Source organism: Corvus cornix, chromosome 21, assembly GCF_000738735.6.
Source record: "Corvus cornix cornix isolate S_Up_H32 chromosome 21, ASM73873v5, whole genome shotgun sequence".
NCBI lineage: Eukaryota > Metazoa > Chordata > Aves > Passeriformes > Corvidae > Corvus > Corvus cornix.
The window spans coordinates 2725857-2741639 of record NC_046350.1 but is presented as its reverse complement, the minus strand read 5'-3'; the positions used below and the strand labels follow the sequence as shown (position 1 = coordinate 2741639).

At 47.5% G+C, this 15783-nt stretch overlaps 1 protein-coding gene across 5 annotated transcripts in view; it reads left to right on the top strand.

Annotated features, from left to right (window-relative positions):
- CAMTA1 (calmodulin binding transcription activator 1) overlaps window positions 1-15783 on the top strand; it is a 235443-nt gene that overhangs the window by 170612 nt on the left and 49048 nt on the right. For all 5 annotated transcript variants that reach the window (XM_039563897.1, XM_039563894.1, XM_019289757.3 and 2 more), the window contains one exon: window positions 8621-8774. In XM_039563897.1, the coding sequence (XP_039419831.1) occupies window positions 8621-8774 (154 nt within the window). The remainder of the gene's footprint in view (window positions 1-8620; window positions 8775-15783) is intronic.

The window sequence follows — 15783 nt, the reverse complement described above, 5'->3', positions numbered from 1 at the left end:
TGCCATAGGAACAAATGTGTTGCAAGACTATCAAAGGCAACATTATGAAAGTGTTTTGAAGGTTATTGATGTTATTCCTCCGGGAATTGTATTACCAGCCACTGATATCAAAAGTAACAAATTTAAAGAAGCTATAAATGATAGAACCCTCGGAGCAAGAGCAAAGAAGAGAAATAAAAAGGACTTGTTGGCTTACCATGTACTGTATAGGCTGTGTGGAACATTAAATAGCATTTATCTGCTGTTCCTTCAGGCAGGCATCAGGCTCACATGTCCTCCTTTCCAGGCACCTGGAGCCTTGTGCCCCTGCACTGTGTCTGTGCGGGTGTAGGGAAAGGGGTCAGGGCTGGTGAGCACAGCTCCAGCCCCTGGGATGCTGCTGGAGCTGCCATCACCTTCCAGCACTGCAGAGAGCTCCCTTCCTGGTGGGCAGGTGGGATGTGTGGGGCTGTGAAGTGCTGAGCTGCTGCTCTGCTGCCTCGTGCAGATCAGCCAACCCTTAGACACATCCTTAGTCCATCGTGCCACTGCTGTGGGGAGTGTACACTGGGTGTGAGGGGCAATCCTCTTCCAAATGATTTAAAATCATTTTTATATGTACAAAAGTAGCTTGGAGCTTGGTGAAGCTTTAAGAGCAGTGCTGAAGGACAGCGTGTCTCTGGAGGGACAGCTTATCATGAGCTCTCAGTACATTCTCCTGGGCTTTTCTTGTTTAGTATTTGGAAATGTCAGCTTTCTATTACTTGGTCCACCTACAACAATACCAATTAAAAAAGTAAGAAGTGAAGTATCTGCCGGTGCACATAGAACTGTTTTTAATTCACAGAAGTGCATTAATATTTAACAGATAATAGTGTTATTGAGGCAAACTAGGCCATCAGCTTGAGAGAAAAACTTGCACCATCTTCATTCCAACTAGAATTGGAAGCAGTGCATTCTGTTGATAGAAACTTTGAAAGCACTTGGTGAATGTCAGTGGAGCTTTGAAATTAAAATTTCTTCTTACTTCAGACCAACTATTATTGTATCTCTGGCTTGGGTGAGCTGGGAAAGGGCAGAAGCCACTTGGGGCATGATTTATAATGCTGGCATTTCTGGCCGATGATGGGGATGGAAGTGTTCCGAGCTGAGCTCTGCCTGAGCTCGTTTGAAATGCAATGACAGAATTCCCATGTAAAGGTTGCAATAAAAACAGAAAGAGGGAGAAGAGATTCTGTACTTCAGAACGAAAAGAAAATAAAGAGTCCTCACAAATGTCAGCTGAGGGATCTCTGGCTCACACTTGTGGGGAAAAATAGTCCAAATGCAGTAGCAAATCTTTTACAGAGCAGCAGCCTGCAAAGAGAGCAGCACTGTTACAGCATATGCAGTACCTCAATATTTACATTTGTGTCTGTGATTTGTTGGGACTTTGCCCATGTGTGCATGGGCAGCATAACATGATTTCAAAGTATTCATGCAGCTGCAGGGCAAAACTCTGCTCCACATCTGCAGTTTTGGTGGCCGGGAGGTTCCTCACTGGTGCTTTATGGGCAATCAAGCATTTGCTTTGTGTTACCCCACAAAGATTTGTGTTTTGCTGTTAAATCAAGTAAGCCCGATGTATAAATTGGGCTGTATCAGTTAGCAAATTTTTTGAGATTTGAATTTTTGAGATTTCTGAGTTTTGAAAATGAAAAGCACAATTCAAGTGTAGGACACTAAAACATCATGTGGCTTTGATGTTCTCCTCTGTACCACTTTGCTTGCAGAAGAAATTCCACTATTCTGGAAATGATTGCAATATACAAGTGTAACATAGGAAAACATAGAGGCACTGTGCAAATGTAAGTCTTCAAAGGTGGAGAGCTGGAGTAGCAGAATATACTCAGTATAGCAAGGGATGAGTGTGCTATAATAAGCCTCATTTGTCAGGAAGAGTATCTCAAAGGAGTTCAAACCCAAAGAAACCTTTGCTTTGCCCTCAGTGCTATTGTTTGAAAATCCTCCAGGCTTTTGCAGAATGAATTGTAAAACTGCAGAGAGCAAGTGACAGGGAGGAGGAGGAGATGCCTTGGTGATTTCCATGGCAAATCTGTCTCCCTGTAGAGGCAGTCGGTGCTGGATGCAGCAGCTGGGTTAAAGGCAGCTGTTGCTGCTGTTTCACACTTTTCCTGAGCGGGGGTGTTAAGAAGGAGTATCTCTGAGCAAGCTGAAGTAGGGCACGTTGCTTTCTCTAAGTTTTCTCTGCATGCTTTAATCATGGTTGTGTTTTTCTACACAAGCAGTGGCATAGCTGTAGAAGGCTATTAACTGAGTCAGACAGCTGCCCTGGCACCTCTTCTGACCGACGGCTCAAAGCTATGAAAGTCTCGGGCTGGTCTTTCAAGAATCCAGAGAAACAGTGAAAACCACGGGTTTGAAGAAGAGCCTTGCTCTGTGGGTGGCAGCCTGGAGCCCACCGTGCTTCTTGGAGAAAACCCTTTGGGGACATGGGTGGGAGCCAGGCTGTGCTGAGCGATGCGCTGCTGTTGATGCCCTGCGTGCTGGGCGGTACCAACGCCACAGGTGCTCAGGTTCCACAGACTCGGGTCTCCTTAGACCTTCCCATGAAACCACTTTCATGGTCTCTGGGGCAAAAGGCAGGACAGGAGCCTTCCCTGCTGCCTCGCTGTCCCTGGGACCCCTGCGTCAGCACCAAAGCTCCCTGCATGTGCCTAGATAAACACAGTACCAGCTCATGGCAGAATTATCTTGTCCCTGTCAGCTGCCTGTGTAAGTTAAAGCTTCCAGCTGGGAGAGGTGACACAGATGAAAAGAAATTTCCACTGTCCAGAAGAACAATACCTGTGTGAGAAAGAGAAGTACCTTCTGTTTTATTTTGCTGCATGTTTCTGGTTGTGCAGCATCATTCTCCTGTTACACTTTTTACTAGCACTAGAGGTATTGCTATGAAAGATAAAAAGCATCTCAGAAATCAATTTCTTTTGGAACTTTGGAGACCAGGAATTACTGCATGTTATTACTCTGTGTCTTTCAAAGTGTACGTTAAGTAAACATGATCCTCAGGAGTATTCATCGGCAGCTCTTTCTGTATAAAATATCTTCAAATCACATTTGATGATGTATTAGTGAGTGTTTGGTATTTGTTCTGTATTAAGACTCTCTTATTTTGCTTCTCACACTATTTAAATGCTGCCTGATGATGCCCACACTGCTCTGTGTGCTGTGCCCTTACCAAGGTATTGAAGAGGAACTGGGGAACATGTTATAAAGTATACAGCCGGATTAAATCCTGATTCTCTTTAAAACAATTGCAGGAAATCTCGTCATCTCAAAATAATTTTTTGCTTTCCAAGCCTTTCAATATTTGCCGTACGTGGAGCTGTATCGTCCTGTAGCCAGTCTCTTGTCTCAAAAATTATTCAACTTAAACAAAAAAACTCAAAAGAATTTGGGCTGAAAAACTGGGAAAATGACTCTATGTTGGAGTTGTGGGCTGGCTGACCTTTTGAGACAAGCACTGTATCCATAGGGTATAAATCTTGAGGCCCCAGTCATGGCTGGGATGCAGCGGTGGTGAGGATGGTGGGGGTTGCCCCCACCCCAGAGGGGACCCAAAGCTCCTGTGCCCAGGCAAGGACAGTGACAACTGGCACCAGTTCCTGAGCAAGTGCATGTCAGGATTAAAACCACACATGCACCAGTGTCTCTCTGCCTGGCTGACTCCAAGCATCCTCTCTTCCTGAGGAAGCTATTGAAGGACCAGAAGTTCCAGCAGTGCTTTTGTCAGCTGGAGCCATAGGGACAAGGTTAATTCAAGGTGCTCTGCTAGCTAAAAGGGATTTCCCAGCAGAAGGAGTCCTGCTCTGCAGCACAACAACTGCTTTTGTGTCTGGCTCTGGGGTCCCACTCTCTCCCCCGTGCTCCAGTGCCTCAGCTCGGGTGCCAGGGCTGTGCTATATCTCTGGTAATTGTCTCGTTCTCCCTAATTAAACATGCCCAGCTCTAGATAAATTAAGGCAGTAGGTTGTGCGCTCAAAGGCAGTGGATTTTTTTTTTGTTTTCACATTTAGTGTGGAAGATTAATATATTCTAATGCATCAGCCACCAGGTTACCTTCCATAGCATGACCTCAATTAGAAATTAGTTCAAGGATAAAGAAAATGCTGGGATTCAAACCAATAATCTTGCCCAAAGCTAGCATTTGGTCCCTGAAAAAATTCCATTACTTCAGTGTCTGTGTTATGTATTTGTGCCTTTTTCTTCAGGTATCCCAGACTCTGCTCTCAAACCTTTGAAAATCCAAAGGAAACCCTCCAGAAAGACACTGCTATAAATAGTAGAAGATTCTGTCATCCATGTGTCTGGGAATAGTTTCATTCACTGGTTTGATTTTTAGATAACGTATAGATGATACACAGGCACTCCCAGTACCTGTTCCTGAGTTACCTGTGGGTACTGAAGCATCATGTAATGGTAGCCCCTCAAAACCACAAAAACCTCTTTATATTCTCTTTTTTTGGGACATCTTTACATTATCTTTTTTGGGGGGTGATAAGCTGTCAGATATTAATCCTGTCACCCCACAGCGATGGATGTGAATTATCTTCCCAGAAAGCTGAGATTCCTTTTCAGCCTTTTGGATTGAGAAATACAAAGTAAACCTTGTAAATGAATAGCTGCCAGAAAAGAAAAACCTGTTACAATTTTGGGGGTGAACAGGGACAGAGGGGGGCACAGGAGCTGCCTCTGCATCCCACTGTCATACTCCTCTCCTCCTACCCTTCTGCTTCGTGGTGTAGCCTTTAGAGCTGGAACAGGCTGGTTTCACCACGTGTAGAACTTCACAGGTTTGACACAACAGAACTGACACAGGTGTCCAGTGCTAACCAGGGCAAGTGGCTGCGTTTGGGGGTAATTCCTTGGCTGAGATGAGATTCACTGATGCTCGTCACCCCTGAGGATAATTTACTTCCTTTCATCCTTCCAGCAGGGAGTACAAATGCAAAACTTTCAGCTCAGAGGTATTTTTCCAAATAAAATTATCTTCAGCTGTGGTCATCGGTGATTTGGGAGCTCCTGCCAGTGAGATTTTGCCTTGAGCTGATTGCCTTGGCTGAGCAACTGAAGAGCAGCTGGAAGCTGGCCAGAAATGGCTTTTGATTTTTGCTTTTAAAAGAAAAAGGAATAGAAGAAGAGAACCAAACCAGCATGCTTTGGGAAGGCAGAGGTTTTTGCAGACTTCTCCTTGGAGGGGACTGACTCTGGGAAGTGAAGAAGAAGCAAAAGGTGGTTGCTGAAATGAGAGTTTTCCCTGTGGCTGAGCCGTCGTGGAGCTCTGGAGGAACTGACCATTCCTTCACCCCAACATTGGTCAGCCCTTTGCTGGCTGCCCATGCCCCCTCTCCCCCCCCCCCTCCCATCCCAGAACTGTTCCAGTTTTGTGTTTCTGCTCCTGTGAAAAATCCCCACATGGAGCAGGCTGGTGGAACAAACAATCCCTGTTTTAGTCAGATAGTTTCCATGGTGTGTGGTGGGCAGCAGAGGAGGCTGCCAGGCTGTTCCAGCCACTGGGATGGAGGGCTGCAGCACCATTATGTGCCATTATCACTTTCTGGATAATGTGTACACTTTCACCATCACATAGTTTTTCTCCCTCATTTTTCATGAGAACTGGCATTAGATTAATGGTTAAGCCATGGAAGAAATGTAACGCCACGCCAGTCTGATTTATTGACCACTTAGGGCTGATGAAGCTTCAAACAAGAGTCAAGCAGATGTTGCAGTTGCATTTTTCTTCATCAAAACCAACGACTTTTTGTGTTTAACCACTTGTTGTACCATCTCCTGCTTACCCCCCAGCAGCAGTGGAGGCAGTTCCTCTGCCACACTGAGGAGGCACAAGAAGCCAAGCAGCCTTGTCCAGGTCAGGGACAGATGGCAGCGCCTTCAATTCGGGTGTGGGGGAAGCAGAGCAACTCTGCTGAGGCTCCAGGCACTGGAACGATGGGCAGATTTCCAGCAGGAGTGTTTCCAGAGCCATCTGCAGCCCAGTCCAGGGCTCCCCTTGTTCCCCCCTGCCACACCAGTGAAGGGCCTCTGCCATGGCGTGTCCACTGTCCTGACACCTTTCCTGCATGGAAGTTACATTTGTAATTTTTCTTTCAGTCTTTCACATCTCTCTTGCTCTCCTGGTAGGTCACCACAGATAGTGATTCGCTGCTGATCATGAGTTTTCCAAAACATTTGTATTCTCTTCATTTGTGTCAAAACATTTCAGTTCACCAAGTGGATTGGCATTCATGAGGTTTGTCAGCCTAAGGTCAGCTTTTAGATGTAGCCATAAGGAACAAACCTGTTTAGTCTGTGTTTATTTTGTATGCTTTTATATATAAAAAGTCTAAGTTCCAGTGCCAGTCCACTGCTGAGGTCCACTTGTTTGTGTTGCACTGAAGCCAGGAAGCCCCATAATCCTGACCTGCTTGGTGACAAACAGGCACTGTCAGGCTGTGAAAAACACAGTTTACCTGAGAGGAAGGTAGAAGCACCTGCAGAACTGCCACATCATCCACGGCTGTGTCTTTGCTCCCTTCTTTGAAACTTCCCTGAGAGCAAGAGGTGTATTTACATGAAATCTCTGAAGCATATTACTTTTTATTACTTCATCATCTAGATCACTAATTATGTTAAATTAGCTGATGGAGACTATTTGGGTGTATGGGTAATCATTTTTACTATCTGAACCTCTTCTGAATTATGCACGAGGACTGTGATGTTTCAGATGTACTTTTTGTAGAACGAGAAGTTGTGATGGTTTTCTGTGTCCTCTGGCTGCCTCTGTCTGAGGCAGATGTGCCCTGTGAGAAGGAAGGTTTTGAACACCTCACAGTTGAACACAAAAGGTCCAGTTGTTTGTCTACAGAAGAATCTCTGGAATAGAAGAGCCAACCATTTTCTTTGCTTTAGCACTTTCCAAAACCACTCTGAAATAAATTACTAGCTGTTTTTTATAGGGTTTCTTTGCCACTTCCCTGTGCAGTACAACTCTTTTAGCACTGGCTGCAAGAATTTGATACTGCTTCCTCACAGAATCTTCACTGAGAAATCCCCTGCTTGCAGTTCTGACCATAGAGGGGGAAAATGCAAGTTCCTACTGGCACGTCTTCCTAACTTGAAAGAGCTTCTCCAGACAGAGGGATGTATCTGCTTACCAAGCAGATGCTCTGCAGGGCTGCTCTGCTTGTCACAGTGCTATACATGGGTACCAGTGGCCCTCCCCCCTGCCAGCACCTTCTTAACCAGCCTGGAGGAGCTGGGAGACACGACCAGCTCCCCCTGATCTTGGGGATGCACAGGATGCTCCCTATGTGCGGGGTGCACGAGGGAGTCACGGTCACCCCACACCCAGCAGTGCTGAGTGCCACCCTGCCCCTGCCCTGGGCTGCTCCGGGTGCAGCTCCAGCGTGCTGGGCCTCGGTGCTGTGCTTTGCCCATGAGAAGTTCCCTTCCACAGGTCTCCTTGGTGCAGGTGTCCGTGTCCTGTTCCAGCTCTCCCCTGGTTTCATAAGCAAGTGCTGCCATCAGCACAACCTTTGCAAGCGGATGATGGGTTGTGTTCCCACTCCCCCCCAGAACAGGGCTCTAACAGCATTAATGAAACATTAGAGTTTTAATTACACCATTATCCTGTTTATTTTTATAAATAATTCCAAAGCAGTCATTAAAGTTTGCGAACTTAGGAGTAAATGACTTAAGGGAAAGAAATCATCTCCTCAATCTTGTTATTATCTATTGAACAATCTCCCTGGGACGCTGTTGGGGAGCTGGCGGAGTTGTTGCTGTTGTTAAGATGATTCATTTACTCGCAGGGTGGTGACACAGAGCTCAGCTCCTGCTCCAGGTGTCGGTGGGACGGCACCGCAGTGCGTCAGAGCAGGGTCCTCCCCCCGCAGCCCCGCGGGAAGGGAGAGGAGAGCGGGATCAGCTGCGGGATCAGCCTGCAGGAGCCGGCACCTCTCTGTCCGCCTGCAGCTGTCCTGCAAAGCGCTCTTCCAGTCCCAACCGTCTGCAGCTTGCAAACATCTTCAAAAGACAAGGAATTCTCCGGGCTTGTCTGTAAAGAGCCCATCTTTGGGGCTCTCTGTAATACTGTTTGTGAGCCTCCTCGGCTCTTCCCTCCTGCTTTCTCTCACTGTATGGAGAGTGTGGCTGTTCCTGGTGTTCTCAGGTGACTTTCTCTATATTCAAAAAAGCTTGATGTGGACCAGAACTGATGGAAGCATTGTCTCAAAGAAACAAAAGGTCCCTTAAACCAAAGCATATTACCTGGTGTGCATTGTCAGTGGTGTTTGCAGGACTCTTGCAACTATTTGGTGTTGTAAGGGTTGAAAAAGAGGTTCATGCTGAGCATACAAGTGGAGCAGGAGAGTTGCAAGCAGAGGCCATCAGGATGGGGGAAGCCTTGTGCAAACTCAGGTGCTGTCTTTTGCCACCTGTCTTAAAGAACAGCTCTTATCTCTGGGAAATCCAGTACAGTCTGGGGTCTGATCACGCTGCTTTCTGTCACAGTTTTAATTAGGAAGTTAAATGCAGAGAGTGCTGGCCCCAACGATGTAACTCTTGCTCGCTGTCCCTGCAGAACCCAGACATCGTGTTGGTGCACTACCTGAACGTCCCGGCCATCGAGGACTGCGGGAAACCGTGCGGCCCCATCCTGTGCTCAATAAACACCGACAAGAAGGAATGGGCAAAGTGGACAAAAGAGGAACTCATCGGGCAGCTCAAACCGATGTGTGAGTATCTGGAGCTGGTTTTGCTTCTTTGCTGTATATTTAGAGTCCAGCGTCTCTCACCGCCAACAACCATCCTGTGAAGGAGTCATTTGTCCATCCAACTCAGCTTGCATCTGCACACACTTTCTTTCCAATATTCAACACTTCTGGGATGTATGGTATGAGAGCGGCCCAGATTGCCCCCAAAAAGGTCCCCTCTGCACACTGGGGGAAAATGGTACCTGTGTTCTTGCATAGGGTTCAAGGCCTCACTTGCGAAGAGCCTATGCAGTACTGGCAGGTGGATTCCCCCAAGGGCACTCCGTGTTTGGGTGGCCATTGTCAGGTCACAATGGGTTGCTGTAGCTTACAGGTGGCCCCATGGAACTGAGTGTTTTGAGTTGAGCATAATTTCCTACAGTTTTGAACTTCGCAGCCTAAAGAGAAGGCTGCTCAGGTATGCAGAGGGATGGGGAAGTTTGCCCTCAGACAGGCAGTTCTTTGAACCTCTCTGCATCTGCCTTGGTGTATAATATTTTCCTTTGCATCAGTTATATTGTATGTCTTCCCCTGGAGAGCACATTCCAATGTGCACAAAAACATCTTTTGGCAATGAAAGAAAAATGAGACATAAAGTGGGTCTATAACCAAGAGAAAATTAACTGCAGGAGCCACAATACCAAATCTGAGTCAACAAATACCAGGTCTGCTTCTGTGCCTGCCCCCTGCCCCTGCCTGGATGCTGGTGTCATGCCCAGCTTCCTGTAATTGGAGGTCACAGTCACAGAGTGCATCCTGATGTGTCTCTGCCATCCATGAAGGATCAGCCTCGTGCTGACCGCAGCATTGGTAATCTGAGTTTGCAGTCCTTTGTTGCATCCTGAGCTGTGCAGGCCCTTGTATTCCTTTTCCACACAAAGCTGAAGGGCAGAGGAGAACAGGGAAAATGACACATTTGCCCCTGGGGCTGATAAACTTAGAAATCCAGGATGTTGGTGTAGCTGAGACTGGACAAATACCTTAACATTAAACAGGAAAGGAAGCAGCAGCCTGTTAAAAAATCTGCAGTGCATCAAGAAAATTATGTGAAAACTATGACGAACTCGCCGTAAATTTAATAACACTTGGCTCTTTTATGTCTCAGGAGGGAAGAGTGAAATTCTGCGCAATTATTCAGAGTATATATGCATGTACACGTCTCTGTTTATGGGTACATATCCTGGGAAACACATCCTTAGAAATGTAGCTACAATAAAAGCTTTGGATTCTGATCAGACCTAGAAAACAAAGAGGACACGGATAACCGTGTTCGGGGAACGCAGAGGGGCACCGCTCGCCAAGAAGCCATCAGATTTGGTTCCAGTGTAGGGTGTGCCATGAAATTCTGGAGCCAAGCACATTAGTTTCATCACATTTTTGCATTAATCACATTCTTTCACAGACTTCACAGTTTGATTGCCTGATGTTTCCAAATTTCTCTGCCCTAAAGCAGATTTGTCAATGGCTTAATCAAAGCGTTGTGCACGGTGTCGCTGGTGCAGTGACAGTCTTCACCTTTTACCTGTTCTGTGCTGGGGTTTGTTATGTTTTATTCCTCTGGACTTGGAAGCTCTGTCGGGGTTTTGTTTTCTTGGTTGCTGTTTTCCATGAGAATTTCACATTTAAGACAAGTTAGTGATGAGTACAGCCAGGGTGTGTGTGGAGGTCCAAGAGCTCTGTACCTGCAGGGGGGTTTCCCATTTCAGACCACTGATGTCATTCAGGGTTAAGGAAGAGAAGCTGATAGAAGTTCTGCCTTTGGGGCAAATGCTTCCTCCTGGTCAGAGGTTGGTGGCAGTGTCCAGCTCTTGACTCACTGACAAGTGCTGTTTGTTGAACTCCTACTCAGCCTGGGCTGGAGTCAGGTGTTAAAGCTGTTGACCTCTGTCAGGTATTAAAGCTTTCCTATCAGAATGGAGGGTAGCAGACAGGCAGTGGTGTGGCAGCCAGCGGTGTGGGAGCATGTTCTCTTGGCCATGTGTGCCTGGAGAACTAAAAGCCATGTGGCAGATGGCTGGCAGGGTGAGCGGCATCGGTCCTGGAGTCCAAGCCAGGCAAATACATCAAACTGTTTTCCCTGAAATGCAGAGAGACCCTGGCTGGGATGATCAGGGAGTTTGTTTACATTTCTTGCATCCATAATTCGCTCAGCTCCCTCTTCCTTCCCCGCTGTATCATCCCAAAGTCAGTCCAGGCTTCAGCAAGTCTTCAGTAGCGTCAGGGACAGGCACCAGCTCCTGGTACCAGCCTTGTCATCCCCGTGAGCAGAGCAGGGCACTGAAGTCTGGGTTCTTGAGAGGTGGCTTCTGCCCTGCTCCTGAAGGAGACCTCTGAATGCAGAGAGAGCTTCTTGGCTGGCTGCTGTTCGCTCATTCTGTGACTGTGCTTACACTGGTGGTTATGGATTAAAATCCACCTTTTTGGAGTGGCCATAGAGCTCTGAGAGCTTTGTGGAAACAGCATTAACTTGTTCTAACATAGCTGGTGTGTGAACTAATTAAGAGACTGAAATGAACCCATCTGAACATCCGTGAAAGGTAAATGCTGCTCTAAGGAGTTGAGGTTTTCTTAACACCTCCAGCTGAGTTGAGACTGTAAATAATTAATTAATCAGCCTGACTTCAGCTTTCATGGCTTTGGAATTTTGCTTTAGTTCTGATCTGTTTGTCACCTGCCTTCAAGCTGGGATGTTCATGACCTCCTGGTTGCCTTCTCTGGACCATCGCTGTTGGCTTATCAGACCTCAATTTGGCTGTCCTCAAGACTGAAGCATACGAGCCTGGAAGGCCTGATACACATTCATGACCTCCCACAGGATGATTCCTTTTTCCTTGCAGGCCTGGAGATGAGGCCCCTTATCTCAGTGGTGTAAGCAAGGTCAGGGAGCCCAGGGAAGGCTGTGACACCTCCAGTGATGGCAGACCTGGGATTACCCAGCAGTTGGGAGCATCTCAGCTGGGTGTCTCAATCAAAAGGGTTGTTGTGTGTGTGTGTGTTGCTTTGGTGTGAATGCAACTTTTGAGTACATTTGTGCAAAGTGAATAGCTATAATACATGAAAATTCTGCAGGAATGTTGTCCGAGACACCTGTAAGTCATTTCAGGATGCCTGGTGTGAAGAATGAGCCTCAATTTGGCATTGCTTTCAATTCCCCCCCCACCTTGTGGCCTGTTACAGTCTTGCTTTGAGATTTCTCTGAACAGATTAGCAGATGTCCTTAGAGGCATCTGGTGGTAAAAGCAAATTCAGTGGCAGAATCCATCACAGCAGAATTCTGTATATAAACTCCATATGATCAGCAAATTGTGGGCCAGCTCATGTTGGGGGTTTCTCCAAATCATCCCCTTTTGGCTCTCTCATCCTTCAGCTGGCATGTATGACTTACAAGCTCACAGCTGGTGCTACGTTGCAATCCTTGTTCCAGGTCCACTATAATTGAGAGCTATCTTCCTTTCAGAGGAAAAGCTTTTTGCATTCCTCTGCTGCGTAGGAACTGAGGGCTCCTGTTTGTGCCGCCTGCACGCAGCCACAGCTGGGGAAGCTGCAAGTTCCACGTGTGCCCATCAGTCAATGGGCATGGGCTGCTCTTGCCTTTTCCCAGAGTCCCTAACTCTGTGTCAGTGAAGCCATCAGGCCTCCTGGAGGTGACCTCAACCTGCATCCCTGCATTGTCATCACTGGAGAAGGCATCAGACGCCTGTAGCTCAGAACAAAACTCAAATAGCAGCAATCGGCATTAATGCGGTTTGAAGAATTGAGTTGTTGGGAGTTTCGTCTTGACTTGAATTTATATTCAATTTCAGTAGCTCTGTTTAAGGAGTGGGGTTATATTTCATCTTAAAAGATCAGTTGTAGAAAAATGCTATATGGGATGATTTTTACATTTCCCCAAGCAGTTTGTCAGAGCTCCAAAGTGCCCCTCAAAACTGAAGCTTGCCAGCTTAGCTCAGCTGGCCACGTAAAAAGCAACGTGGATTCTTCAAAAAGACATTGGGTTTAATAATGCTGACATCCAGTTTTACTGCAATAGTCTGAGTTTTTATTAAAAAGATAACATGATAGAAGGTGCTACATAGGTTCTTATATCCCACCCACCACTTGGACTTAGAGTACCCCGTTCACATTGTCTGCATGGCCAGCATCAGCTTCCTGCTCATCAGCCACCTGCTCGGCTTCTCATCTTCCCGCCAACCCTTTGACTACTGCAGGTGTGCAGCTCTAAAAACGAGTCCCATGCAAGAATACACTTTTCCTCTCCCTCTGAGATCTGTGGTGGCCTTTATGTCCCCAGAGGAAGCTTGCTCCCATGCCTATATGGGCCACTTTGTAGGGAAACATGGTTTCCCTTGTGGTCAAATTTTACCTGATGTATAAAGTCCCACTTTGCCAAAAGATCAAAATTAGAAACTGTGTTTTAGCTGGTGCCTTTCAGCTGTGTTTGGAGACACCAAAGTGAAATAATCCCACCGAGTGCTGACAGCAGGCCAGCAGGAGGAACCCACTGTTAGCAGTAATGGAAACTAACTTGAGGAAACCTAAACCAAATAGTTTCCTGACCCCTTAAAACTTGGGTATTAAACCAGATGCAGCAATTGCCGAACCTCTCTGAGGAGGCTGTGGGCACACCAGCCTTTGTTTCCTGTTCTTCTGTAGTATTTTATGTCCCCTGTTAACATTTGGCTGTAGTTACTGGCAGACTCAGTCCTAGAGCATCCGCAAAGGTGTCAGTCTGCGTGTTCCTGGCAGTGCCACCGAGATGTGAAAGCCTGGGGAAGGAGGGCTGGGAGCCTTGGGAAAGGCTCAAGGCCCTCTCTGTGCGGGCCGTGCTTATGAGGAATTTTTTCCCCAAAATGGCCAAGCAGGATTTTTGCTAAAAAAAAATCCTGGAGAAAAAAGAAAATTAAAAAATAACACTAGAGAAATGGAGAGGCTTTGCCGAGCTTCTGTGGGTCCGGGGCGCCGGGACACGCCGTCCCGATCCCAGTGCTGATCGCGGTCCTGATCCCAGTCCTGATCCCAGTGCCAATCCCAGTCCTGATCCCAGTCCTGATCCCAGTGCCGATCCCAGTGCCGATCCCAGTCCTGATCCCAGTGCCTATCCCAGTCCTGATCCCAGTCCTGATCCCAGTGCCGATCCCAGTGCCTATCCCAGTCCTGATCCCAGTGCCGATCCCAGTCCTGATCCCAGTGCCGATCCCAGTGCCGATCCCAGTGCCGATCCCAGTCCTGATCCCAGTCCTGATCCCAGTGCCGATCCCAGTGCCGATCCCAGTGCCGATCCCAGTCCTGATCCCAGTGCCGATCCCAGTCCCGGCCCGCTCCCGCCGCCCGTTCCTTATCCGCTGGCGCCACCTGGCGGCCGCCGGGCGCTGCTCCCGGCGCTCTTCGCAGAGGAGGAGGAGGGGGAGGAAGGATGCTGATGGTGCCCTTGAGCCGCAGCCGGGGGAGGGCGAGGACCGCACGGGACGAATGGGAGAGGTGGCTTCCACTCTGCTCGTCCACGTGCGAACAGCATTGGACTTCACGCGTCTGTGAACAGTGGCAGGAGTGCTGCTCCGAGCAGCTTCGGAAGAGTCGTGTCCTGCTACTCCCCTTCAAGGGACATTGGACTGCACGTCTGCCCACTCTCTATGAGCATCCCACTGCATCTCAGCAAACCTTCAAGGAAAGGTGTTGCTTTGGAAGACAGACATCCCTTTAAAGAACGGCTCCGAGCAAAAAACCCGTGAGAGTCCGTGCAGGACATTAGCATTCAGGGGGTGTCACTGCTGTCCCCAGCAGTGAGGCTCAGGTAAACCTGTCCTTCACAACCAGTAATGAGTGGAAACGGAAGGCTGGAAAATCAGAGCCAAACTGTGTGTGGGCGTCTGAGCATGAAAGGATAAATCGAATGGAAATATCCTTCAGCCAAACTGAGAAATCAGAGCAAGGCCTTTACTTCTGTCAACAGAAACGCAGTGGAAATTGGAGGGACAAGGCTGCCATTTCCAATTGACCATCGCCATGGAAACACCTCTCTGTGTCAACACTTGGTGGAGAAGAATGTGGGCAGCAAGGCAGGAATGGGCACTTGGACAAAGGACCCGCTCACGCTCCCAGCAGCACTTTGGGGATTTTTAAAACACTTTGTGTGGGTCAGGAGTGGCTGAGGGCAGGACTTCTGACACCAGGGCTTGCAGCAGGCTGTCAAGATACATCAGGAGGGAGAGGCAAACAGAAACCTGACCTTGATGATTCTAGATATTCCAGCTTTATCAGTCTATCCAACTTACCAGTTTCATGTGGGAGAGCTCATTGTTGTTACTCAAGTAACAAAAGACTTATCAAATTGGGGTAGAGGAGTAGCACATAGGGTATAGGGAATGGCTTCCTCATGTACTGTACATGTACATGTATGTGTAAGCTGTGTCCTGGGTGGGTGGTATGGAAGAGCAAGGTCTTTGGAACAAAACCAGGAAGGTAAAATGTTTGAAGGGGCAAAGAGAAATGTCTAAGAGCATTCAGAAAGGGTGAAATGATCAGATTTAAATGTGGGAGGATATTTTAGGGACAAGTTTTACTTAGAGTAGAGAAACGGGAGGGAGGGAAACAGGTAAACAGCTGTTGATGGTGTTAGGTCTAGAGTGATGATGAGACAGTGATGTAGAGTTCAGGTGATGAGGAGGAGGAAGATATCTGCAAGACAGGAGGACTGCAGGCCTGGAAATTGTGGAGGACTGAATACCACCAGCAGCAGAAGGCAGCAGAAGTAGCTGGGGTATTGTAAGAAACTTGGACAGTCATATATTTCTGTGTGCAAGTTTCCCTTGGATTCTGAGCAGCCTTTCTGCTGATAATTCAGATCATCTTTCATCCCTTTACTCCTGATGGTCGAAGTCCTGGCAGTGCTAATGACTGAGGAGCTGCTGGGCACTATCAGGAGGTCGTTTTCATTGCCTTTTCTTCAAAAGAGAAGAAGGAGAAGAAAAGTGAGAGCCCAAGCTCACAGAAA